Genomic DNA, 27,406 nt, shown 5'->3' on the forward strand with positions numbered 1-27,406 from the left:
GCATCGGTCAGCGGGTGGTGAGCAATTGCATCGTGCATCACTTGCTTTGTATATTCTATTATTATTATTTTATTTCATTAAACTGTTTTTCTCAACCCACGAGTTTTCTCACTTTTACTCTTTTGATTCTCTCCCCCATCCCACCAGGGGGGCGGGGGGAGGGAGAGTGAGCAAGCGGCTGTGTGGTGCTCAGTTGCTGGCTGAGGTTAAACCACAACAGATTAGTAACTTCCAAAAGTGTTTGTTCCTGTGGTTTTTTAAAGTGGTTTACATTCTATTTAGTGGGTGCCCAATACTCTTTGAAAAATAGGTTCTTTTTTAAAGTATGTCCACATTAGCCTTTTCTGACACTGAAACAAAGAATACCATCTAGCTTTTAAATGTTCAGTATTAATATTTACTAGTATTTTAATTATAAAAGAAAAATGGATTGTTAATTGCATAAAACAGTACCCTGAAATTACATCTTCTCTACCTCCTAACAGAACAGCTTATTTCAAATTTCCTATTTGTCATCTTAAATATGTAAATGTTCTTGCCACATTTAGAGAGACATCAGGGCAGAGTTAGATGCAGGTGGTGTTTCAGACAGAGTTAGAAATACAGAGACATTGCTGAAGGCAACATAAGAAGCAGCTAGGTAGATGATATTCATGCAAAAAACAAAAGGATTTTGATTTTTTTCCATATGTAATTTGAAATGAAAGACACAGATTAAGATCTTTCATTTTTTATCCTTTCCCAGGAAAATAATTTAAATCTTATCTTGGGAGGGGGATTCATTAGAATTTTTTGCTTCAATGACTCCATAAAAAAAATGAAATTATTAAAATGCAGATGTGCCTCTCAGCTGTTTCTAGGAACAAAATAGTTTGACACTGGAATGTAGTACTGCTGAAGTGTTTTCCTACATGTGTTTGAAAGACGTGCATCCCCAAGGTGACTAGGTTAAGGTATACGCTATGTTTGTGATACCATTCATCCTATCTCCGGCTTGTATCTAAGAATAACATTTATGAGCTTGAAAGCCAGGCATGTTTTTTAAAGTCAGAAATGAAGGCAGCAAAAGAACAGCACCACTTGCATTTTTGTTTGTAGTCCCTACTCATATTCTTGGCTTCAAACAGTTTGCAGAAGACCACATTTTGAGAAAGTGCAATGAAGAAATGCCTGTTGCCAGCCTAATATTCAGTCTTTTCCTTAAATCCTGCTGTTTACCCAAGGTGCAGCGAGGTCAGGGAGGCAAAGAGGAAGTATACAATACAAAATTAACTCCCGCCCCTGACAACCAGAGGCTGCAGAGTGTGCTTGAAGGTAAAAGGCTGTAGAGTAGCTATTTCAAATTAGAAATGTGTGATCTGTGTATCTCCCTGGAACTTAGATGGCATATGTCTTTTCATAGTTTATTAATTTAAATGCACGGTTGTGCCTTAGCCTGTCCCCACTGAGTGGATTTGAGAGGGCAGTCACTGTGAAGAGAGAGATAGCTGTCGCTCCTGGAGCAAACCTACTGTGCAGCTCTGCTAAGCTTCTGACTTCACAACACTGCAGATAAGTTTTTCTCTCTCCAGTATTACTACCTTAATCCACCAAATCAGTTCACTTATCTGAGAGCAGTGTTTTGTAGAGGTTGAGACCGTGGGAGCTGATCCTGCCACATGGACTTCTGCAGCCACACAGAGTCCAGTTGGACTTTCCAACTTTGCATAAGGCTGGAGCCTCCGCTTGCTGGAGCCGAGGCCTGAGCCAGGATCATAGCATCCTTATATAATACAACTGTCAAGGTTTTGCAGTGTTCTTGGATAAGCTAACCACATAAGGCCTGAATAAGTTTACTCCAGTTTGGATGAATTACCCAGGTTCTTACGGAGTTACTACTTTTAATAGACAAACAGGCCTCTCATTAGGACAGAGAAAGAACCAGCATTAATTAATTCTAACCATGATATAAAATAATTTCGTCAGCTAGGGTTTAAGTCCCTTTCCATTATCTGCTTCAGTACATAACCTTGATGTTAGAAGGCTTTCTGAGCACTGACTTCTTTGGGGCTTTCATAAAGACTGCCAGCAAAGGAAGGAGATGTACTAGCTCGATTCAGACAAAGAAGAATCTGCTTAGCCTCACTGTACCTGGTTTGTTACACAGTTTTTCCTACAACCTGTCCTAAAGCGTTTTTAATCACACCCACAGATAAAGCTCAATATGAAACTGTAATATAAGAACATGTTAATAACTTTAGCAGAGCTGTAACCGTCATCAGCTTTGCCAGCAACATCAGTTGATGCTCCTGAATAAAAATCAACGCCCGGCAGGGTGGCAGAGCCTCTGCAGGCATGCAGCTCCATCGCCTGTGCCCCTTGCTTTGCCACGTACAGGAGGTCAGCTTGGATTTCCTGCTCGTGCTCACTCACAAAACGTTCATGTCAAGCTGTCTGCCATTTCTAATTTCCTCTTATCTCTTGCTCCAACTAGTAAAAAAAAAAAGCATAGTTGCACTGTTCCTAATATTTCAGCAAAAAAGGCAGATGACATCGAGCTATCATAGGTTGAGAGAGTTAGTTGGTGTGCTCGCTTGATAGTGGTTAATTTGTCACAATCCCTTTCTCCTATCTACAACTCAGCCAAGGAAACAAGCACAAGCTAGAGCAGTGCTCTCTGGGGGAGATATCAGCAACCATTCCATTTCCTAGGAAGAGTGACTCCAGTAAACGCAACCAATTTCCACCCTCCTAAATTTCAAAGAAAGGAAATGTAAAGGATAGCTCTATTCCTGTAAGGGGGGAAAGAGAAAAAACTTGTAGGAAAAGGCAGCTCTCAATTTTCTCCTTTTTATATTTGATTTGCTAATATTGTGATTGCACTTCTAGCTCTTTAGTGCCTATCTGAAGGAGCTGAAAGCACACAAGGAAGAAACTCTCTCAGTATAGTTCTTTTTTATTCATTTTAATGCTCTCTAAATTCAAGAGGACAGACAGACATTATGAACAACCCTTCACTCACTACTTCCATGACAAAAAACCCTATTATTCTCTCTTTCAGTACAACTCAAATGCATTCTGAAGTTATTATAAAGAGAACAATTCTGCAAGATAACTAATATTCCCAGGCTCCCACTGAAATTAACAGAGTATTTTGGCATTAGGAAGTTTGCCGCGTCAGACCGTCATTAAAGATCTCCAAATCTGCCTTGTAGTTTTTTCTATTCCTGAAGTATTCATTTCAGTGTATTCCAAAATAACCATCAATATTCTCAGGAGCTGTGCTCCATGTTGCTGCTAAGAAGTGAAAAGAAAATTCAAGTTAGCTTAAGCATTTTTAAAAAGCACAAAGGAGGAAAGAAAAACATAAATTCACATGGGTGGGAAAAAAGCAGATCATCTGTTGGTAAAAACATATGGAAAAACATTTCAAATATTTTAGAATTATACTAAAACCAGAATTTATAGTATCCCTTCACAATTAAAAAAAAGTAGGATCCCCATTACATAATTTTTCAGTCCTTTGTTTCTCAGTTTTGCATACTTACAGGTCTGGCAGTGATTCTCTGTGGGTCCCCAGCAACGGCCTGTGCAGGACTTGTGGCATCGGCCACCTGCAGGACAGACAGAAAGAGAGAGAGATTAGAAATGTGGCTTCCTTTCATTTCTTCAACACCCAGCAACTGCTGAAGAGGAGGGCCCACCTTGCCTTTGGAGGGTTTTTATGCTTTACCAAGGTTGAAACAGTGCCTGTAAAAAAGGCCCAGATAAATAGCCAGAATTAGTGTCAAACATATATGAAATATGGCTACTTATCTAAGTGCTTTATACCCTAAATAGCTCTCTGCTATGTATAATGACTGGGACATTTTAAAACAAAAAAAGATGAACAAGTCTGGAGGACTGAGGAACAATTTCATCACCCAGTGCTATTACTATTGCTATGGCCTACGTAAGACCCATTCACATTCCTCCACAGGAGAAGAGATGTCTGTGCTAGAGAGGATATCTATCTATCTATCATTCAATTTCATCTGAACAATGGGGTGATACACTCAATGCCTTCGATTAAAAGCCACCCCTCACCCCCAAAAGCTTGCATAGTCTTCATGTCCAATATCATGGTAAAGGAAATGTGCCCTGTGCAACCACTCAACCCCAGCGACAGCTAAGCTCACAGGACCTTTCCTTTTCTGGCTGCTGGTTCTCTAGTTGTCTGCGGTTGTGCTTCTGAAGGAACCTCATGTACCTTCAGAACCTAGAGGTGATGCTCTACACCGTCCTTCCACACGCTGATAGGTTTAGTCCCTCGAGAAAAGGAACTGTAGGTGCTTTCATTGTAAAATACAGATGGAGTAGGAAGAGTTAGCAATGGTAGCTTTTATAAACTACCTAGTAATCAGTGACTGAAACCCGCTTGGACTGAAAAGGGAGTTGAGTTCACATCTTCCACTTCATAGCTAAATGCTGACCACTGTGCGAGGAAATGGGAATCAGGCAGAAGAACTGGCACATTCTCCTCTGGCTGCATCTTACGTTATTTGAGAAAACACTCGGACAGTCCCACGCCAGTCCTGACTGTGAGCAAATGCAGACTTCATTCCGCAGCTTCCATCCACATGTGGCCAGAGCTCAGTCACCCTCCTGCTCTTAGTGCTTCTCCCTCCTGAATGCTGAATGCTCCCAGAGCACACACGGAGAGCCTGCTTTACTGCACCCTGAGCCACAGCTGCTAAAACACAGGTGGCAGTGCCTGAGGTGTAGGTAGCCAAGCCCTTTACACCCAGCCAGACCTGAAGGGATGAACTGAGAAACCCAACATAAGCATTGTTGAAGACTATGCACAGTCCTTATCACTGCTCTTTTGACCACAGGAACCTAATCTCGTCTTTGATGAAACTTTTATTCATCGCTGAATACTGCTGAGATTCTATTAAGCAAATTTCCCCTTTGAACCTGATCCAGAAGCTTACCTTTCAATCCTGTATTAACAGCAGCTGCTGTTAACACTGCTCCATTACACTAAATCAAACACTTCCCACACGCCCTGATGGGAGATAGCATAGGAGAAAATGCAAACTGTCTCTCAGCAAAGGCTGGATCATCCCAAAAGAAAACACCGCTCCTCTGCTAGCAGTGTGCTTATACCTATGAGACATTATACAGTTGAGCAAACCCACTGTGATAGTTGTGTAAAGTCGGACTTTCTCTCATTACATTTTCAAAGCTAGCGTTCTTCCCTCAGCACTCGCACAGCATTCACGGCACTATTGATGATGTTGTATGGTAATTACCACACTGTATGCCAACTACCTTGTTAAAACTACCATCTCCTTGCTGCATTCATGTTCATTTAAAGCAATTATACTCGGGAAGCGTTGTTGCTGACATCACCAGCACATAATTTGCTGTCACATTCTGCCATCTGTTTATTTAGATCACAAATGTACTATAACTACATAATGCAAACTCATTCTGGCTGACAGGGAGGGGACTCCATCTGGCATGAATAATGCAACTTTAATCAGTAATAATGATTATTATGATTATTAAGAGACTACTGGAACCCTGTGTAGAAAGCAAATACATCCATATCGATTTATAAGAATGCAAGTTTAAAAAGAAGGCGAGGGAAACAGCAAATTAAAGGAAGAATTTTAACAGAGGAGACTCAGTAAGATACAGTTTGTTTGTTGGCTTTGGTGCTCACCCAACTGAATAAAAATGATCCCCAGGAAGTGGGTTTTATAAACTGGCTATCCCTGACCAACAGAAGAAGTGGGAAGGAGAAAGGGTAGGGCCTCGGATGTACGTTCAAATAACCTCTTCACCACTTGCGTTGCTTGGTCCTCACCTAAGCAGGAACATCCCTGCTGGGGGCAGCTGGGGAGGAACCACAACCCATGGACAACAGAGCCTCCTCTTGCAAGACTATTTTACGCCCAATCCTTCCTTGCCATCAAATCTCATGCCTGTCTAGCTTAGGGGGTCTGGAGTTTAGGGAGAAAGCCAGAAGTCTTGCAGCTAGATGCAGTATAAAGCACTGCACGGATCACTTGTAACCACATATACCTGAGGCAGAACAAGGCACCAGCTTGGCTGTTTCTTCCTCTTTCTGTCCCTGGATTCTACCCCTTTCCAAAACATATTGTATGTACTGCAGTACGTGCAGTGAGATAACACAGAAGAATCTTCAAGCACCCCTCCAAGTGATCTCTAACTAGACATGCCGCCCACACTTCTGCAAAAGCTACACTTAAAACAAAAATCTTCATATTTGAAACTCCTAGGTGCTGAGCTGACCCTTGGTACACAACCAAGAACGTATTCAGCCAACTCTACTCCTCCTGGAAATAAAAGTGATCCAGCATCTTCAAAAATAATTTAAATTTTTTTTTTAACTTGCACGCCTGCTTCCTGGTACATGACTTTGGCAGTGTCAGATGATAATTTGCATTTAAATAGAGATATTTAACAATATAGCAAGAAAAGGCTGACAGTTTTCTTTTTTTCTCATTGGGAACTCAAAGTATCTGCTGCTTTGTTTTCACTTTTCTCAGCTGCACAGACACAACAAGCTTGTGAGCTTGTAGGCAGCACACCTCTGAATTGCATTGTTACATGTCCTTTTGAAGGTCAGATATACCGAGAATTAAAAACAAAACCCAAACTCCCTCCAAATAGTGTGTCTATATTGGTTTGTTTGTTTAAAAAGAAAAATAACTTTCTTTGCCCTCAGTATGAAATGGTCCAGATTCTGCCCTCACGTAACTCAGTATTTCACCTCTTTTTCCCCACTGTAATAAGGACAGATTGCTACCCATTAAAGATCAGCTCTGTAAATCTAACACAAAAATAGTCCCGTGGAAGTCAACATAAGTAGCCAGGAGCATTCATGTGAGGAATAGGTCTCACAATTAGATATGTATGTCAGGCTTAAACGATAGTAAATCTATCAGCCCCAAGACTGACGAGGTCCTTGAAATAATTTTACTACTTCTCGCAGATCTTTCTGTATATATTTCTTAGGATTTTTAGATTGTAGTGAGCCAGCAGATTTGAGAAAAAATTATCAAACAATTATTGGCATAAAATAAATTATTCCCGTTATTCTTTGTCTCTCTAAAATATTCTAAAACCCTCCAACATACAGCAGTAAGGGCTAAAAGAAACAGCTAATGAAGAAATGGCAAACCATGAAACTGCAGAAGTGTTCTTCCTTTTGTTTTGATGCAGCAGAGAGTAAAGAGGTAGAACTCCTTCCTATGACTTCCTCCACTGGTTCTTGACATCAAAAGATGCTGAGTGACCTAAAGTCCTGGTGGCAATCGGTGGGACCTAGGAACACTCAGCTGCAGTGAAACAGCCCATCTATAACAAGTCATCATATATGTTCTCATTGAAATCAAACAGTGATTCAAGATTTAGCTGGAATTTGGCCAAAAAAAAATTTCTGCAGGGCTCTACCTTGTAAGCGCTACCTTGCCCATTCACTTAATTCTTGCACGTTAGTGAAGACACATAAGAAAAAAGGGTGTTTTTCTTTTCTAAATGAGATATGGAGAGGAAGAACCTGGAAAAGTCTCCTGCCTCATTACAAATGTGACGCTAGAGTACATTTCCGCTCCTGAATGGTAGCATTGTTTTGCATACATGATGCCATTTTATTCATTAGATTGCAGAGGAGGAGGGAAGGAGTTAAAAGGAGGCTTACATAATTTTTACAGGGTTTGTTATGAAATCTAAGTTTAGAAAGGTCAGATTCCCACTGGAACATGAGAATTAATTTTACTTTGGCAAATTCCACGCAGAAAACCGATGGCTCGTCTCCTGGGCTCGTCTTCCCTTAGCCAATACTACCACAACAGATCTTCATTATGGACTCTGGTGCAGAGTATCATTGTTGCAACTTCCAGGATAGAGTTTTATTTGTGGGAGATGCTTCTGCTCTCCCAGCCAGGGAAAGTCACCAGCAGAAAACATTTGCTCAGTAGCTTGGGAAAGACCAAGGTTACTTCATCCTTGTGCTTTCCTGAGAATTGAGAAGGGCTTTCCTTTGGCTCCAGACTGACTTTATTATTTCAGGAACAGTAAAACTGCAAAGGATTAAGTTACTGACAAGACAAGAAAAATGAAGTCCTACTCTTAGCTCTAAGCTCAGTGTAGTACAGAGAAGAAACACTGCTGCTTCCCCATCAGCTATGCCAGCTGCCTCAAGCAGACCTCTCTCAGCAGGGGAAGGAAAACAGAAATAAGAGAAGAAATGGTCTCACTTTGCACAAAGCTTGCATTTACAGATGGTTTCTAACAGGTTAATAAATCATTAATAAATGTTAGCATATCTGCAACACACTGATACTGAAGTGCGAATGAACACAGCCAAAATAAAGTGGCTTTGATGGTTACAAGCCATGGTTTTAAGCAGCCTCTTTACTTACCTAACAGTCTAAAATAATTGATTAACTATCAAAACATCTATAAATCATTTATTAGCTTCTGTAAGCTACTTATAAACTCATCCTTCACCTAAAAAATTCACTCCTGCAAAAATGCTAGAGATGTCATATAGATGTTTCTAGACATAACTAGCCCTAAGATCCAAGAAGTTCCAGGTATACTCTGTGGTAAGAGTCCCGGTCTCTTCTTTCCATTGCTAACATGGGACAGAAGGTTTAAATACCTTTGCGCGTTGTTTTTCTAGGCAGCTAAAACTCCTTAGATTTATGTATGAAGAGATAACAAAATCAAAATATAATTCAAACACTGCAGCACAGCATTAACAAGAATTAAAGACACTATTGTTGTGATGGATTGTTCTGCCTTTATCAGGCTGTAATGCTTTCCGTGTCCTTGTCTGACTATTCCTGTTGTCACACATTCATTCATTCAGTCACACTTCTTTGTTAAGTAAAAATCATTTTGCATTTTCTACCAGCCCTGTGCTAGCCTTCAGATCTCTTCTATTGATTTGAAAGATAATTACCTAACAGAGACTCACACTTTTCAGGATTTCCTTTCTTCATGGCAGGAGAGACACATGTCACGAGAAAGTAAAACTTTCTGCGAAAGAAGAGAGTGTCTAGAAATTTCTAGCACAAGAAATATCTAGTGCTCATTTTCTCTTCCCCTCTGTAGAAGCGTTATGGGATACAGTAATCCAAGGGTCAATTCCTCTACTGCTATCAAACCATGTTGCTTTCACTGATGTCAGATGAGTTCACTTCGGGATGTATCACCAAACAGTTTTCCGACATGGGATTAGTCCCATAAAATTCAAGCTTTTCTTTAACAAGCTGTACCTACAGTGATATTGTTACTTTCATTGTGGTAAATGGCAGCACTTCAGCTGACCTTTCTGTCTCGTATCTGTATCATTGCTTCTACCCCGAAGTCTCCACGCCCAATGGGGTACCCTGCACAAATATTAATGACTCCCTTTACAGTGAAAACTCGCATAGTGTTCATCAATGATGAATACTTACACTGTGGAAAAGCACAGTGCCTTTTGTGGATGCTACCACCATCCATAAGTCAAAGTTTTCTAGCGCCCACCCCCTAACTGCCAGGTGTGTGCACATCCAGCAGACAGGGACCACTGGGGCTCGATAACGGTGAAAGCAAGCTCCCTCTAATGATTGCTTCCAATAGGTACTTCCAGCTCTGCCATTAAACGCCTCTATCTATCCCTCATCTTGCTTGGTAGATAAGAAGAGAGACACACACAAATGGAGAGAGACTAAGGCACAGGCAGCTGAAAAGAAACTGGCATAGGAAATAGGTCTGGGAAATGAAAACAATCCAAGAGATACGCCCTGAAAGACAGGCACAGGGAGAGATACGGGAACAGCGCAAGGGAGAGCGGGGAGAGGAAACGGAGATAAAACTGAACCAGCACTGAAGAAAACAAAAACTGAATACCAAAAGGGGACACATTTTCTTGAGTAATGTGTGATGGAGACAACCCTCGCGTGCGCACAGGGACTGAGGATCTGTTAAGAACTGCAAAATTACAGAGTATCGCTAGATATGCTGGTGGCAGTTTTGATTTTAAGAGAGATTATCCCTTTACCTCTGGTGGCCAAACAGAAAGTCAAGAATAGCATGTCAGCAGCACCAAACGGGCTCAGGCCAGTGGATTCATATCTATTGCTGACAGCTCTGAGCTGATAGGAAGCTCACTGTAAAGTTACTTCAGCTGCTACAGAAAAATGTCCAGGCCAGAGTAACGACTAGGATCTGAGGGGGGTAATCAAGACACTGGTTATTTTTTTCTGCCTGGAACAGACAGCTCTGGTAAGGCTGTATGACTCAATGCATTAATTGGGGGTTTAGTCATCCACACAAAATAAAAACCTTCACATATGACATAGTCTAAAATTTTGCACTGATTAAGCAATTAGGAGCTATTAATTATCACTGCTTATAGCTATTAGCACAGAGCAATGTAAGTGAATTCCCCCCACTGTGGTGGTAAATTAGTTCCAATCAGCATCAAATGCCTTTCTGAACACACACACAGGGTTCCTGAGCAAATGGGGAGACACAGCCGGAAGGCTAAAAGGATAGGTCAAGTCATACCTGCTGCTTGGCAGGCTCATCAAGAACAAGCCCTCAGGAATCTTTCCCTGTAATCATTATTGTTAAAAAAATATATTCCCCTCCAGTAAGCCACAGATAACTGCCCATCCTCATACACTTGCAGCAGAATCTCTGTTCCTGAACAGCAGAACAGTTTGATCTCTGTCTAAGGGGGGTCTACACTGGGGTAGAAATGAAACACCCTCCCTCATATGGATCATCCTCAAAGCACACAGACCAACAACCCCAGACCCCTTCAAACTACAGTGGTAGCTCTTATTTTCCCTTTCCTCTGTGCAGGAGAGGGTGATGTGACACCATCTGTAGATGTTAACACTCACCTAGGATGTGGGGTTATGCATCCTGCTTTCTCCTTTGCTTACCATGATGAAGACTCTCACCTCCCAGGACAGCAACCCAAGAAACAGTCTACAGGCTGTTCTCTGGAAGGGGAGAGCACAGAGCAGGCACCCATCCCTCCTGACGACACAGGGAGCTCACCGGTCCCGAAGGGAGAGAGGTGGACACAGCATGCAACCATTCTTAGCTTCTTGCCCCACAGCTCAGTGGTTATGATCACTGGGTAGGAGGTACATGTAAGGATCAGTCCACGCCCCAGGACTATTTCTCTATCTTATCTGATGATTACTGAATACTCAAAATTTTAACAGAAGGAGTAGAAAAGGCCCTAACTCAGACCAACCTGGGGCCATTTCCACTGGGAAGTGGGAGATAGGATGTATGGGATTGAATGCCTTCAGGCAAGGTAGGAAATTGAAGCCTGCTCTCCCACATCCTGAGGAACTCCCAAGCTGCTAATGTATTTCATACAAGGAAAGAAAAGTCCTTACTGAGGAAAATCAAGCATGAGCAGAAGACAGGTCTGTGAGGGGAAGGCAGCAGGCAGGTAAGCACTGCAGATTCCCAGCAGACAGAGACCATAAAAAGTCAACATCTTCTATGCCTTTATATTAATTTCAGCATTTCCCCGATTTGCCTCTGGCAGGTATTATTTTAATGGGCTCCCGCCTCTGCATGGGGGTGTCCTGAGGTACATGAATTTCATGTCTAAGAAGCAGCCATTGCAAAGCCTAACACTGCAACACCCACAAACTTCCTTACCCTAGGATACTCCCCATTAGCTCTCAGCTCAGGCGCTTTTTATTCTGGCTCACAGCAACAGGTGCTTCTGTTTGTGGTGTGACAACACATGAAATTAAAAAACACAAACAAGCCAAGCAGCAGTGACTCCTACTGAAGACAGCAATCAGATGTGCACCGGTACCAGTGCCTGTAATAAATCTTAAGCCAGGTATCTGTCCTCAGGTGCAGCAGCTGACTTACTGCCTGATGCATAATCTTGGCTGAGAACTGAGGGATACAGGTACAGGTTTCTTTTTTGGACAAAATGTGTAACACTGGGCAAGAAATCTCTGCACTGTTAGAGGAGATTTTCAAAGGAGGTTCTCAACAAACTCAAAACACACTGAAAAGTAAGTGCCAAAGCTGGGGGTGTTCTTGTGCTTGTTTAATACCAACTCCTCCACCCCTCAAACAAATCAAGTTAGTCAATACCACATAAGTCAAAATAATGTCCTGTAATAATGTTCCTGTAATGCTGCCAAAGCAGTAATAAAGCTCGAACAGAGGGGCATACAGTTTTCATTTTTTAAACAAAGTAATAACCTCAAAGAAAGGAAATGCGAAGTTGAAATTGAAGTGGCTTTTAAAATTCATTTTACTTCTTCTTCATGCCATGTAATATTCCTAGAGTTTGGCTGGGTGCAGTTAGGTGTGCTAATGTTTTAACCAACTTTTGACTCAATTAGATGGAAATACTAGAAAGACACTCCCTATTCCCATGAAATCTGGAGTCCAGTTTTAGACAAACTTCGGATAAGTATCATAATATGCTTATTCAAATGTAATTGCTTATTCAAAATGTATGTCTGGCTATTCAAAACAAAACTGATTATTACAAAACATTACTTGGACAACAGAAGCCCTTTCTCTGTTGGAAAACAATGCTTGGGCATACACTCTGATATTTAGATTCAGTGTTTGCTATCTACAAATATTAAATGAAAATAATCATACAAACAAATTTCAGACTGCAATCTCCTGGATGATCTTCAGCTATCAGAGATCTGCACAGAGGTGATGCCATGGACATTCTGTGACCATCATGTAGGTGTAATACGATGAATTCAGTATGAAGTTGTTTTCATATGTAGCAATTTGTATAAAACCACTTGAAAACCCTGGATTAAGTATCTTACTCATCCCAATATTTCCCCTGTTCCAGAACACTTCACTGATGATGGCTTTTATGAAGTTTTGAAAGTAAATTACAGGTTTTTACAAGAGGACCAGAAAGAAGATTTTGAGATCTGAAAGCTCCTTTGAATACTAGCCCAAGGAGATATGAACGTGGAGATCCTACACACAGGGACAGAAAGTGTGAGGGATTGCAGGAGCATAAAATACACTCTTCTTTTTTGCTTTGCTACTTCCTACACCTTGTCCGTTGCTTAGCAGACAGAAACCTCACTTCTAGTCACTCATCTTCATTTGAAGCCACAGCACTGTCCTCTTCCCTGCAGGAGGTGTGAAGGGATCAGAGAGAAGCCCCTGAAACAGCCCTGGGTTTGAGCAGACCAGTGGCCAGAGCTCTTTAGCCAGGCTGTCCGCAAAAGCAGGACAGGAACTTTAGTGACAGTTCTGAGAACTTCTGCCAAAAGAGACATGTGTAACAAAATCCTTAAAAAAATGCAGATATGATAGCAATGAAGGCTTGGGGTGGTTTTGTGTTTTATGCAAGCAACAGAACAGTCTGTCGGGAGAAGCCCGTCATGATGCTGACTGGCTAGTCCCAACATTGCACCCACTCACTGCCACCGAGTGATACACCTGCACTCGTGCCCTGCACAGCAGCACCAACCAAGCCCACTGAGCTGGTGGCTGGGATGTGCATTTCACAGACCTAACAACAGACAACTTCAAAAGGGTGGGAGGCACACAGCAGCTTCAAGAACCAGTAGATGCAATTAAGCGGCTGATTTTAGTCTTTCTTTTCTTCCTCTTTCCCTAAGCAGCTCTTCAAAGGCAGCTAGCTAGAGCAGCTGGAGCTTGCTGTGAAAGACCAATTCCACCCACCCACCCACTCACTACAACTCTGCCAATTACCATTCAATTAGACTATTTTAAATATTCGGAGTATTTGGAGTTTATTTCCTACTTTCAAGAAACACTGGTGTTTGTGATAAAGCAAGCTGCTTATAATGGAAAGGGATGCTTTCATTTAAACTGAAAGTCTCTCCCTTGTGCAATATACTGCTTAAACGCCCATCTGCTTATAAACAGGTGGTATACAGTAATACATTATACACACACAGGTTGCCATTAAAACATAAGCATTTACCAACAGTTGCCACACGCTACTATGTGGAGCACTACTTAAATTCTGTAGCTACAGAACTAGTGCCACTTTGTAATATTTTTATATATCAGCATGGTAAACTGTGCCATTCGGTGGGTGACTTTCACCCTGTAAGAAGGGAGGGAGATACTCAGTAAAACAAGGTCAGCAGTTTGGCAGGGAGGGGGTTGGTTTTGGGGTTGGGTATTTTTTGTTTATCTTTTTGAAAAGTGTATTTTTCACCGCAAAGAGATGCCCATGTCAGAGGTTCTTCAGAAACTGTTAATGGTGGCTTTCTCAGCACCCTCCCTTCTGCGCCCACAACTCCTAAAGATCCCCGGCTTTGTAGCAGTTCCCTTGCTAGATCCCTGGACTAGGATCTGGCAGCCTAAGGAGTTCTGTCCCTCGCAGCATTATTTATTCGTATTAGCTAGGTATACTTGTGTTTGCTACTAAATTTTTATTCAGTGAACCCACCTGTTAGAGGCATTGTATTTCCATTAAATGCCACATCTGCCTGCCTTTCAAATCTGTTTCAAGGCCATTTGCCAATTGACAAATCCCTTCTGAAAATGCTGGCTGAAGGTATTTATTAGGAAACTAAACTGATTCCCTTTATTCAAAACACACTGTTCTGGGATGAGGAAAAACATTACAGGCAACTTCAAGCAGTGCAGCTTGCTATACTAACGCAAAACAAGTTCATTTATATCACTGGATTTCATGTATTCCTCCATCTTCAGTTACATATGCTTGGCAAATACTATTCTTTAAAATCAATTTCTTCTGTTACTATATTTGTCTTTCAATTCCAGGTAAATAAATAAATTCTGTCCTGACTAGAGATTCCTTAATGGTAGGAAAAGCAACCTCCACGTATGCTGAACAAAAGGCAGTTGTGGGACTTTCTGGCTGTCTATCTTCAGCTCTGATATAAATTTTCTTTCCAACTGTGATATCCATGAAACCGCAACTTCTGCTAGAACCAATGCTGCAAGCCCTTAAAGTGTGTTCCACACGGAAGGAGCTTTCACAAAACGGCTTAGTTATTTGTGGCTTTTTATCAACAAGAACAGCTTCTCCTGCTGGCTTTGCCACGGTGACGCCGGCGGCAGGGAACATATTCTGTACCAAGACCACCTGTCTGCGGAGGCCCCGTTTGCTGGTCTCCAAACATACATTTAAAATGTTAATTGAACTTCAGGTAATAACCTCAATGAAAGGTTATAATTTAACAAACTCTGCAATAACAAATGTCTTCAGCGCATACTTTCTGGAATGCCATTTTCTCCGTAGGTAGTTTCCAATTTAGATGTACACCAGCAATGATACACTAGCTATTCTGAAAGTTGGCTTTAAGCATGAATTAGTCACCTCCCTCTTTTCTTTTCGCCAGCACACATAAATATACTGCTGTTACTCTGGCCTTCTGTAGAGCAAAATCCTTGTGCTTTGAAAAAGCACAAAGTATCTTGCAGGAGTAACTGGACAAAACGTGGTTATCTCACCTGTGTCTTGGTACTGAGGGCTGGGGGTTTGATTTACATGTATTCATTATTTACACGTAATTGTCTCCTGTTACAGGAGCATCCATGGGTCTAAAGGAAAGCTTTCTTTGTACTTAAATCCACACTGTGTTCAGCTCTCCTGAATCTTTACTAACCAATGGCATTTTTAGACCCAAGTGAAAGGACTCCATCCTCCCTCCCACTCTGATCCAAGACTCCCCACTTCACCACTGTGGCTTCCCGGTGGTAGCAGGACTGGTCCTGCATGAGAGTCTGTTTTGGATGGTCCAGTTGGAAAGACTGGTGTGCACATGTGTAGCATTTTATACAATTTAGGCACAGGGTAACTGAGAACTGGTGGAAGGTTGGGACTTTTGGGAGAGATTGCAAGGATCTGAGGAACCTTATTCTTCATAACTATCACATAATTACTTCAGAATTGAATGCCCAATGGTTTGACCTGAGTATAAATTTCCAGATGTCACTACATGTAAAAATGATCCTTTTCTCATACTGCAACTACTGGTACAAAAAATGAGTTACTGTGCTCTGTGAAGAATTACAAGGCCACTACTGAACATTAAATCAATGGGCTGGCTACCCATCAGACCTTATTCTGTAGCTGCAACAAATGGCCGTACGCAAATTCACCTACATCCCTTGCCAGCAACTCCAAACACTGATTGTTAATACCCAATGGAGAACAAAGCTTATCACTTATACAAAATCCCATGCAAATATCAACTTATGCTTTCTGTGAAACACACTACAAGAATATCCTATGTATGCTGAAAGGAATGTACATGTATCCACACAACTGATTTTCTCCTATACCAATCTAAAAAAAATGTATGAGCTTTTGGCCTTAAACTAATCTGACATAAAGAGACGTTTCTACCAAATTTTTCTCATTTCTGCAATATTTTAAAGAAGTATCTTTTTAGAAATTGTATTACTCCTTTTGCTAGCATGTGGAAAACTTGCAGTAGAACATGGTCGAGCAAACTCTCAGTTATGAGGGCCGATGGGGTAGCAGGTTAACCTAAATAAAGCAATTCACAAAGAGTGTAACAGAGAAAATGAAGAAAGGAGAAAAAAAACCCCCAAGAATATGGAGCCAGCACTGACTCACATCAACCAAATATATACTATACAGAGATGAGGATGTCAAACTGAGCTATAATGCTTCCAAACACACCTGCACCCAAGTAAGGTCAATCACAGCCTGGATTGTCTGCATCAAGAGAGCACCAGGAGAACAGACTTCATAAGCAACTGTGCAGCTGGCTAGTCCATTTTCTGTTCCTTTAATTAAAATGCAAAGTGCTGGCTAAATGGTAAACATTTAATTAGATTTGTCTCTATGTTTCAATATTAATAAAACACATGAAAAATGCATTAAGAGCCAGCTAATTGGGGGCTCTCCAAAAGTAGTTGTAAGCAAGCAATTATAATACAATTGGGTGTGGTTCCCCAGGGATCATCGCAGGACTAACGCTTTTTAACATTCCAGCCAAAGGTTTAGAAATTATTAAAAAATCCCAGGCAATAAAACATACAGATGACAGGAAGACTGAAATCCCAGCAAATTACAGCGAAGAGCAGCCTGTATTAGAGAGTAAGCCGGGCTGGCGGGTAAGCTGGAGTCACTCACACCAAATGTCTTTTATACAGCCAAACATATGATTGCATATTTCGGAATAAAGTATGCAGGCTACATTTTCTGGAAAACAGGGAGTCTCTAAAACACACAGATGTCAGAACTGCCAGAATACCAGGTTTGTCATGTGAAGCTGAAAGACAAAGGATACAATTTTTACTTCTACAGGATATCGGTTAAATCAGTAATAAAACACTATGCACACCTTGGTTTCCGCCTTCTAAAAGCACACTGAAACATACAGATCTTTTACGTTGACAAGCAACTAAAATTATTCTGGGGCTGGAAAGAAATTCCTCACTGTGAGAGATGCGAGACCCTCTATCTGTTTAGCTTATGAAAAAAGATCAAGAGGTGAGCTGATTTACATGGTACATGCCATTTCGGCAGGGAGAAAATGATGGCTATGAGAGAGCTCTTTGAGCTAGCTGGAGAAGGTGTAAGATGCAACATCATCTGCAATTTAAAACTGTGTTCAAATTAGAAATAAAGGCAGCTAGTACTATTTCTTTTAATACTAGGGAAGTGATCAGCTTCTTGAGGGACGGCTGCACTTCTGCAAAGCTTCAGACCAGTGCCAGGAGAGCGTACAGAGGACCGAAGCCCCACGCTCACCCATCCAGCGGCTGCGTGAGCTCCAGCCACGCCAGGGCTGGGGCTGCTTCTGAAACTCAAAGGTGGGTTGGAAGATATGTTGTGGTTAGGAAAGTTACTGAGCTCAACGCCAGGCAAGAAGATGATACTTCAGGGCCTCCGCATACAGGAAATCAGAGCTAATGATGTTTCAAGGCTTCTTTTGTCCTTGAAAAATCTATGAATCAATAGGTAAAAAAGAGGGAAGACATTTTAAAGCAGTGTTTCCCTTGAATACATCGTGGCATTTACTGAATCACAGGTACATAGCTGAAGACCAAGCCTTTTCTTCCTATGCATCATGTAACAATGTAGCAATACTTCTGCACAGCTTAGAACTTCGGTGCGTTTACATTACTGGGTGCAATTAGATACAAAGCAATGACAGAGGAGTACTATGTTATGAATAGCAAGTTACTGAAGTTGTTCTGCTTGAAAAAATGTCTTGCCAAAAATTCCAGCTTTTTTCACAGCTGACAGGGGCTCAGTCGAAAAGCTAGATCAAGTCAAGGGAAATTTTTCCACAGATCTCACTGCACTTCAGAATCTGAGCAGAAATTTCAGTTCAGGAGAATACTTTAAAATGGGCTTATTTTTCACAGAGTTCAGTTTTCACAACTCTGGGCACATGCCAACATGCAGTCCTGCATTTTTCTTGAACCGTCTTGAAATGCAGCATTTTTTCTTTTAAACTTGAAAATGGAACGTAATTTTTTAATCTTTATTACCCAAACAGTTACCAGCTCCATCATGAACATGCATCCATATAGTTTCAGTATTTTTAAATGCATTATTGATTTATTTGAACCTATGCTATTAGCTATGCAAGCGACCTCAACGCAATAATTCAAACCCTTCAGGCTTTGTGAAACAAAATCTCCAAGTAAAGCTCCACTGAAAATTCTGATTTAATACTACAGTCCTTGTCAAATCCTGCAAAAGAGCTCAGCTGGCATAATAAGGGGCTAGTCCAGTTCCTGCTAACTCCCAAACCAAGGAGGACATCGAGGACACTGAGGACACTGATCAAAGCAGCTGAGTTTTCACTGCACTTTCCCTAAAGCTGGTCAGAGAGGAGTTGTCTACCAATCTAGAGCCATTTTAGGCAAGAAGTCTAATCCTTATTTCCTGTTTTATTTCTTGCACCATCGCTGGGAACTGCACCTCAGGTTTCTAGCTCCGAAGGGCAGAGCTCCAGCTCTTCAGTTAAGAGACTAAATTCAACAAGTAGATGTGGTAACAGGGTAATATGCTCCTGTGAAGGGTGGCTTTAGCATGCTTGGCTAATGCTTGAATTCATGGCCTATTTTTGGAAGGAGAGAAAACAGATTTTCAGCATTGCAGAAACAAATTCAGTAACACATACCTAAAGGGAAAATGTTGTTCCTTAGACAGTTAAGCACTTTTGAGATTCCCACTGCAAGGTGCCCAGCTTAAAAACCCCAGGCTGATAGCGTTGATTTCAGGTAAATGGAAGAGAAGGCTGCTTTCAAATTACAATTAATTTTGAAAACTTCAGCTACAAGATACCAATATGGGAAGGCTCTGCAAACAGTAAATACTAGTATTATTTCAGAGTACGAGTCAAAAAGCCAGGCACAGAGGCATTCTCTCAGAGAGTTGAAGTATGTGTGGTCCCTGGTACAACATTTGTTTATTACATTTCAGTGGTACCCACTGAGCTCTGCGCCAGCAGCCACTGGCTGTATTCATCTGAACTGTAAGACCGTGTAATTCAAAGGCCTCTAACACGAGCTTTTCTGCATGCATTTGATCAGAACATGAAGCAATGGCTAGAATGCATTTCAGGCTAAAGAAAAAGAAAAAAAAGAGAAGCAGCACTTAGGATTCATATGTCTGCAGTATTTCTATCATAGCGGTTAAGACACCACGGCCTTTTCAAATGGTTTCTTAACACTGATGTGACAATGAAAGCCTGCACAGAAGGGAATCAGAAAAGCTTTATTTCCAGAGTTCACTGGCCATACTCTCTTGTGTCTAGCAGTGATGTAAATGAAGAGGATTGCCAGAGTTGGCAGATCGAAGGTATGAAACAAGCACAGAGGCAGGGGACTGATTTTATTTCAAAGCGTCTTCATTTCACTCCACCCTTTTGCCTTCCTCCTCTGCTGATTGCCTTGGAGCAGCAGGGAGGGTTGCAAGTGAAATTACCCCTGAAGCAGGACCATTATCAGCTCTTCTGTCTGGCTGGGGAAAGAGCAGTGCTTGCAGTGTTGGCTCCCTCACAGGGGAAGACGAACAAGGAGCACGGCTGAGCTCTGAGCGCACACGCACAATGATGCACGGATGCTCCCAGTATGACAGTGCATTTATATCAACCTGCTGGAGTCCACTCTGGCATCGGCAAAAACCCAGCAAGCGTTGTATGTTGGGCTCTTCTCTGAAGGTGGGCCCTTGTTCTTTCAGACATGTAGACACTTTGGGGGAGATTTTGTCTGCTACTGACAGTTGGAAACAACGCTAGCGATGCCAAAACACCAAACTGTGGTTTAGGCTTTAGGACCTGCTGGAGTTATGAAGTGTCTGATTCTGACATTCATGGCAGTTCACAGCCTTGTGTCCCCAAAATATTCTATGCCAGGGAGCACTACTGCGGTGGTGGCAGTGAAACAGCCCTAACAATTCCTGGGGCATAAGCTACCCTCCAGTCCTGCCAGTCATGGCTAAACACGGCACACAGGCCGATGCATCTACCCAGGTCTCACATGATCACATGTTTACACAGACTTTCCTCAATCATTACTAGTATGGACTTTGTTGAGCTTGACACAGAAGGTTTCGTTGGTTTACATTCACAGACTGATGCAGCCTCTCTAACAGACCTTCTCCCTCTCCTGCAAAGGTTTTCAGATAAGCAGTAAAACCCACTCATTCTTTTCAAGATATTCTGACATGGAAAGTCCCAGAGGGCTTTCCTTGACATCTCTTTCACTTAGGATATTCTTGGTAATGCCAAGCAATGTGTACTTACTCGGTTCCAATGGACTTAGCCAAGATTTGCATTTGATAGGAGGCACCTGAGGCTTCAGGCAATTTAATACATTCATGTAAAATAAACAGTAAATATATATATATATATGTGCTGGATTGAAAAAGCATGACTCACAGTCTATGTAGAAAAGTACCAAAGACTTTGTAATGCACTGAGCATCATTTGCAGCAGTGGAAAAAAAGCAGGGCTGGGCCCAGCAAGCAACCATGCTGCCTAGCAGATTATGAAAAGTGACATGTGAGCCAAATTTGAGAAGCATGTATCTTATTTAATGATACTCTACACTGATTTCCATTCTAGGGTTATAATTCAATGTTCATTTCTCCAAGTCCTTTCTGCACCAGTACAAATAACTCAATTCTTTTGTAAACTACCAGTGCAGTACATTCCCTTTCTCCTACCTCTTGACAGGATAGTAATAAGGTTCCACATTTGAGTGATTTCATTTGAAGGCTTTATATATATATATATACACACACATCACATGGAACTACCAGTGCAGTACATTCCCTTTCTCCTACCTCTTGACAGGATAGTAATAAGGTTCCACATTTGAGTGATTTCATTTGAAGGCTTTATATATATATATATACACATCACATGGACAGCTATTTAATTTTAGGCTATTTTAAATGGTGATTTCTGTACCTGAATTCTTTGTTTCCCAAAGCCTTAACACCTTTGTTAAACCATTTTAGCCATTTGTTGGCTTTCTGTATAACGGTGTTTAGATTTTCACCTACACAAGTTGTGAAGAGAGAAATTATTTGGATTAGCTAATTTAACCAAATTTCACAGACAGCATGAATAGTACTGAGATGAAATCCAGTTTCTTGGAGAAGGAGACTTAAGTTTATTAAATTAAATACAGTCCAACTGGACTCTGCTCCATTCCAAGTAAGGAAAAATAAAGTAAAATTTGGGTGGCTATCTTAATGAAGCTGCCTTGGTACATAGCTCTCAATAATCATTGAAATAATGCTGTTTATCAAGCACAAATGGCAAAGCACAAATTGTTCTTTCCCTATGTTTCAAAACAACTCAAAAGGAATGAAAAAATGTTTTAAGGAAACTGGACTTAGGTACATACATTCTTCCATCTTGCTGTGGGAGCTAATATTTGCCTTTATTACTTTCAGGGTGTGATTCCAAAAGTACTCAGCGCTGATCTTGTTCCAATTCCTCTGAAGTCACCAGTAAAACTTTCGTTAGCTCAAAAAGATAGTATTGATGTTGGTTGCTTTTTTAAAAGAGCTCATTACCTTGGTGTTGCAGAAGCATTTTTCTTGAAGAATTGGCAAAGGTTAAAAGAAAACCCAATAACAGAACAAAGCAGAGTAACAACCAAGTCTTTTTCTTGTTGAAGTAATGACTCATAAAAGGGTACAGCCATTCCCTAACCTTCAAAGGTTTTATCAGTTCTGCTTAGAACTGATCATCGCCAGTGATGATTTTTTTAAATATGCAAATAAGATAGCTGGCTGCATTACAACTATGTCAGGTTCCCAGTCAGAAGGCAGCAGAGATGAGCCTCAGCTCCGGAGGTTGAAGATCGAGGAGCAATGGAGTTTGGCAGGCTCCCGGAAGAAGCTGTATCTCAAGTACCTGTGCTCTGGTTTTGAGGATAGCGGGTGAGACATAAAAAAGCAAGTTGGCCTTATATAAAATCTATTATACCACAAAGCACTTGGTTAAAAGCAAGTTGCTGCTTAGAAATTATGCGGACTCATCAACTGGTCTTCACCCAGAGTCGAATTTTTTTTCTGAATTCCTAACATACAGCTGAAGAACTGAAGTTGTTTCTTGGCTGTAGCGGAATCTAAAGAGGCAGTCAGTCATTTATAGAGGGACACCTTAGGATATGGTAAGCAATCCAGAACGTCCCTATATCCAGAATGCTCAGAACAATATGGCTGCCGTGGTGTCACTTCTGACATCAGATATAAACTTCTTCCCAACCTATACCTGAATTTCAATGTTGATATATCCTGAGGGTACTGTTTAATAGCATGGTATTCATTCTGAATGCACTTTACTATATTACGGAATATTTTACCTAAACACTTTGTTTCACTGTCACCACCATTCACTAGAATTCGTTATTGCTGCAAGAATCATCAAAATACTACTGAAGGTGAATAACTCTAGGGAAGGGAAATAGAGAAATGGATCAAACAAATTAATCAAAGTACATAGATACTCCAAGTTTGAAATTGAGAGCATTAAAATAGAGAGAACGTATTAAAAACAGAGAAATATTGGCTATATTGTGAAGAGCACCCCATCCTCTGCAAATTCTCTCTCCTCCTTCACAGATACACACAAGACAACAGGATAACTATTTCTTTAGGGTTCATTTCTCATCTAAAGTCAGAATATCCATGAGCTTGTACCATAATTACTCCAGCAGCTAATTATGATGCCATAGACAGACCATTGTGACTCAAGGACCAGCCTGAGCAGCAGGAACAAATACAAAGCAAACAATAATGTCTGTGGTCCCACGGCAGCACAGTGGCTTTTAGCAATAAATAGAAAAAAGAATACACAAAGATTCAGAAAATGTATGATGTTCACAAATACTCTCTACAGACAAAGTGTTTTTAAGATTAGACTAAGTGTTCCTACAAGCAGCATACAAACTTTGAAGAATGCAGTGAAGAACGTGAATGTGAAAGAACATAGAATGTGAAAATTTGCAAATACAATTCTCCGTAACAGAGGATCAGGGAAAGCTTGTGGTCATATTTATACTGTTTCATGCTGAGCGGATGACAAGGCTTAAGAATAAAACCGGTACTTACATCCTGAACTGCCGTTCGTTGGCACCAAAGTGAAGTTGGAGGCCCAGGGGTTACGCACGATATCCTGCCAATGAATGGTGTCTGCGAAGCAAAGAAATTTGTTCTGGCCAACATACACCCCTCCATTCAGTATTTCTGCATAAAAGAACAAGAGAACATACTTGTAAGACTTCAGACATACAGCTGATTAAATCTATTGCTGCTTTGTGTACTGGAGAGAGAGGGCATGAAATTTAAATGCAAAAAATTCTCACTGTAATCTCACTTAACACTCTGAAAACTGGAGGGCAAGTAGCTTACAGCATTTCTAAACAGGAACCATTTATTTATATGCAGAAGAAACCTGATGAAGACAGCCACACAGTTGCTAGATGAGTTACTGGGTTTACCTGTTGTTCCAGTGTAATCAAGTATGAAACAGTACTGTTATTTGTGGGTAAAATAACCTTGAAGACTTAACTGACTTTAAAAACACGAGCAATCAACCACACTATGCTGTATTTCATTAATATGTATGAACGCTTAAAACATACAATAAACTAATGTGCTCCACTGGGGTAGTAATTTTCTGAGCCCACAGTACATGAGAAGGGTCCAGTCATCACAGTGTCTGGAAAAGCGTGTTTTCTGATCAGACTGTGCTGCTGTAATACCATGATCCAAAATACTCAAATACTCAATATCTATGATCCAAATCTCAAATACTATGATCCAAAACTACCATTGACATGCCTTGCTGGAAGCTTTGTGTTGAAGGAAGATGGTTTCTGAGCAGACGGAAGTGTTGGGGTTTTTTTTAAATTTTCATGTTTATATCAGTTTGTTTAAAAAAAAAAGGCTTGTTACCCTGTCTCTAAAGACTTGATTTGTCAAATCTTAACATGAAAATGATCTTACAGTTGTTGGTTGTAGCACCAGCATTTCCTCTGAAGCAATAACTTGTTTTTTTTACCCTCTAAACTCTTGTTCAGATTCACAATTTCTCTACTTAACCTGGCTCTCATTTCCAAAGCAGAGGACAATCCATGTGACTTTCATTAAAGTTAACAGGAGATATGCAGCTAAAACCTCCTGCACTGCTTAGTGTCAGAGATTCAAGCCCCAGCAAAGTAATGTTGAAGGTTAGTTACTAATGGCACCTTAGAATGACATTAAGTGGTGCTATACAGCCAGGAGTGTCACACTTCTCACAGAGACATCTTGACTACGGTAGCAATGATTAAGGTCGTCTGATAGTCCTCATCTCCCAAGAAAACCTTTAAAACCTTAAAAGCTGTAGTGGGAATGCTAATGTTGACAAACAACAAGGAAGGAATTAAAATTTCAGGGTTTACAGGCCACAGCATGTAAAGGAGGTAGCCCCCAAGAAACGAACATATTAAATAAAGGATCATCTGTAAATACATACTTCCACCATATTAATCAGTTCAGAGTATTACTATTTCTTAGAAACCTCTGGTTTAAAAGCTTGGCTTTTCATTGAAAAGGGGCTTAAAAATGAAAATAATAATAATCTTATACAGAAAAGAGTCCAGATTAGAGATATAGCAATGATCTGTCTGTATGATATTCTTATGACCCCTGAAAAAAACCATACAGCATCTGTTAGCAATTCTGCTCTGGGGAAAAAGTGGGACTTAGAAGAACACTTGAAAACATGACTAGTGATTATTTCTCTGTGTTGTCCCAGCTATACAGGATTACCTAATCCATTATGGCCCAGATTTTGATTAAAAATAATATCTAACAAGCTGTGAAAAACTGTAAAATCTACATTCATAGCTTCTTAAACACTTGCACATGATTCCAAATAGTGTCACTATCAGTTGGTACATCTGAACACCCGCCACTGGCGCAATTTCTGGGTTTTAGAGCATTCACTCATGACAATACCTATCAAATTTTCTTTTCTGCTAGGAACTGTGATGCATTCTTGTATAGCAGGCAGCATCCCACTCTAAAAGTAATTATGATAGTTTTAATTTGTGGAGAAAGACTTTTTTCAGCATAAAAGTAACCAGAAAGTGTCCCCGCTGTGCTGTAAGGAAAGCTGACAGCTTTCCTTGTGATTTACTAAAAACAAACATGGAAAATGCTCTGACTTCCCTCATCACTGAATAATAAGCATTATTCCTGCTGCCCTTCCCCAAAACCGTGATGCAGTATCTTTATTTGCCCTGCACTGTACCATTTTTCACAGGTGACAGGATTAAAGTTTACAGGTCTATTCGTGCGGTGAGACGCTAATAAACCTGAGTAATAATATCAAAGATGGGCTCTTACAGATATTAAATAATCCTGAGTTCAAAGTTTAGTACAATCTTTAAAGTACTTGTGCTTGACTCTTCCTGCTCTGTGGGATCCAGATTTATTCCCTTTCTACCTTCCTGTTCCAACCTGCTATCCTACTTTTCTTTATGCTGAGTCCTCAGCATGTGTAAATCAGCACAGATGCACTGGCTTCACTGACTTAAACTCAAATGCATTTTGCACTTCTCTGCCCTCTCTTAGCAAAAACAATGCCTGGAAAGACCTAATAAACCCTGTTACATGTTAAGCAAACGAAGCACAAATGTAATCAATATACAATAGAGTTACTGTATAATGAACTCATCATCATAAAGTCATCATCTCATTTTAATTTACAGCACTGAAAGTGAGAGATAAAGTTAAACAATAAACAGGAGGAGAAAGGCAGGCATCTCTGCCTATGCAGACGAGCTAGAAAAGGAAGCCAGGCAAAAAGAGCTTTCTTCTCCTGTGTACAACACCTGAGGTGCCTCTTTGCTGAACTCTTTCCCAGGCTGGAGCAGGAAAGAGAATGACAAGTCCCCTAGTGAATTTTGTGATTTCTACTGCAAAGAAAGAAGCTAGTTCCTGCCAAAGCAGCACTAAAAAGGACTGCTCACAGTGGAACGTTTTTTAAATACCACTATTTAATGTATTTTTGTCTTCTAAAACAATTTTTTGTGATACTGGAAAATTCTTAGTCTAAGTACAACACTGCTGCCTGGGACAGGAGGCAGAGCACTCAGCAGTATCAATTGCTGCCTGAAATATCTACTGTGCCGCGCTGGCAGCAAATGTTACCCTTGGACTTCTATGCTGCTCAGGGACACAGAGTTACAAAAGAGGATTTTGAAGCACAAGTCCCACTAGCTTTCATTGGGAAAAGAGTTCCTAAAGGTTTCAGACAAGTTTGGATGTCTTCCTGTAAGGTACTGATGGCCACACTTAAGAGTACCACAATCTCCCATTTTGGCACCTGGGCTGCAGCCGGTGCTCTGAGCAAAGGAGTAGCTCCAAGGTCTTTTGCCACTTGATTCTGAAGTGAATGCAAAATCTTATCATCTTCCTTATTAGAATTACTTTACTGGCTTAAAAGCAGTATAATTCTGTAACTAAAGTTATATGAAAATAAATCAGGAAGTGCACTCGCCAATGACTTCTGTCATTATTTTGCTTATTGCTGCCAAATGATTGTGGGGAACTTATATCTGCATATTATTAAAAGTCTATTAAATAGTTATTTATTCAGGAAGCTAAATCAGAAATGTATTTTCCGTTATATCTGCTATTTTCTTGCTTCCATTAGCCCAGTGATGAAGCAGAACCATTACCACATAACTTTGGTAACCTACCATACAATACTTATAATACTAACAGGAGAAATGGAAACATACAGGTCTCTGGCAACCATGAAACACAAGTATCTTACACTTTCCATAAAGTGCCATGGAACACAGATAGGTACATCATGCACAATTTATAGTCTGCTAAGTTCAAAAAGGGGCTAAATTCATAACATCTATT

The 27,406-nt window shown here is 40.7% G+C and overlaps 1 protein-coding gene across 1 annotated transcript in view; it reads right to left on the reverse strand.

The window, feature by feature from the left end:
* Positions 1 to 27,406, reverse strand: part of ERBB4 (erb-b2 receptor tyrosine kinase 4) — a 423,308-nt gene that overhangs the window by 211,731 nt on the left and 184,171 nt on the right. The window contains exons 3-4 of the mRNA XM_019472536.1: positions 23,594 to 23,728; positions 3,528 to 3,593 (exon numbers count right to left, since the gene is read on the reverse strand). Of these exons, the coding sequence (XP_019328081.1) occupies positions 3,528 to 3,593; positions 23,594 to 23,728 (201 nt within the window). The remainder of the gene's footprint in view (positions 1 to 3,527; positions 3,594 to 23,593; positions 23,729 to 27,406) is intronic.

Source organism: Aptenodytes forsteri, unplaced genomic scaffold (genome assembly GCF_000699145.1).
Source record: "Aptenodytes forsteri isolate BGI_AS27 unplaced genomic scaffold, ASM69914v1 Scaffold340, whole genome shotgun sequence".
NCBI lineage: Eukaryota > Metazoa > Chordata > Aves > Sphenisciformes > Spheniscidae > Aptenodytes > Aptenodytes forsteri.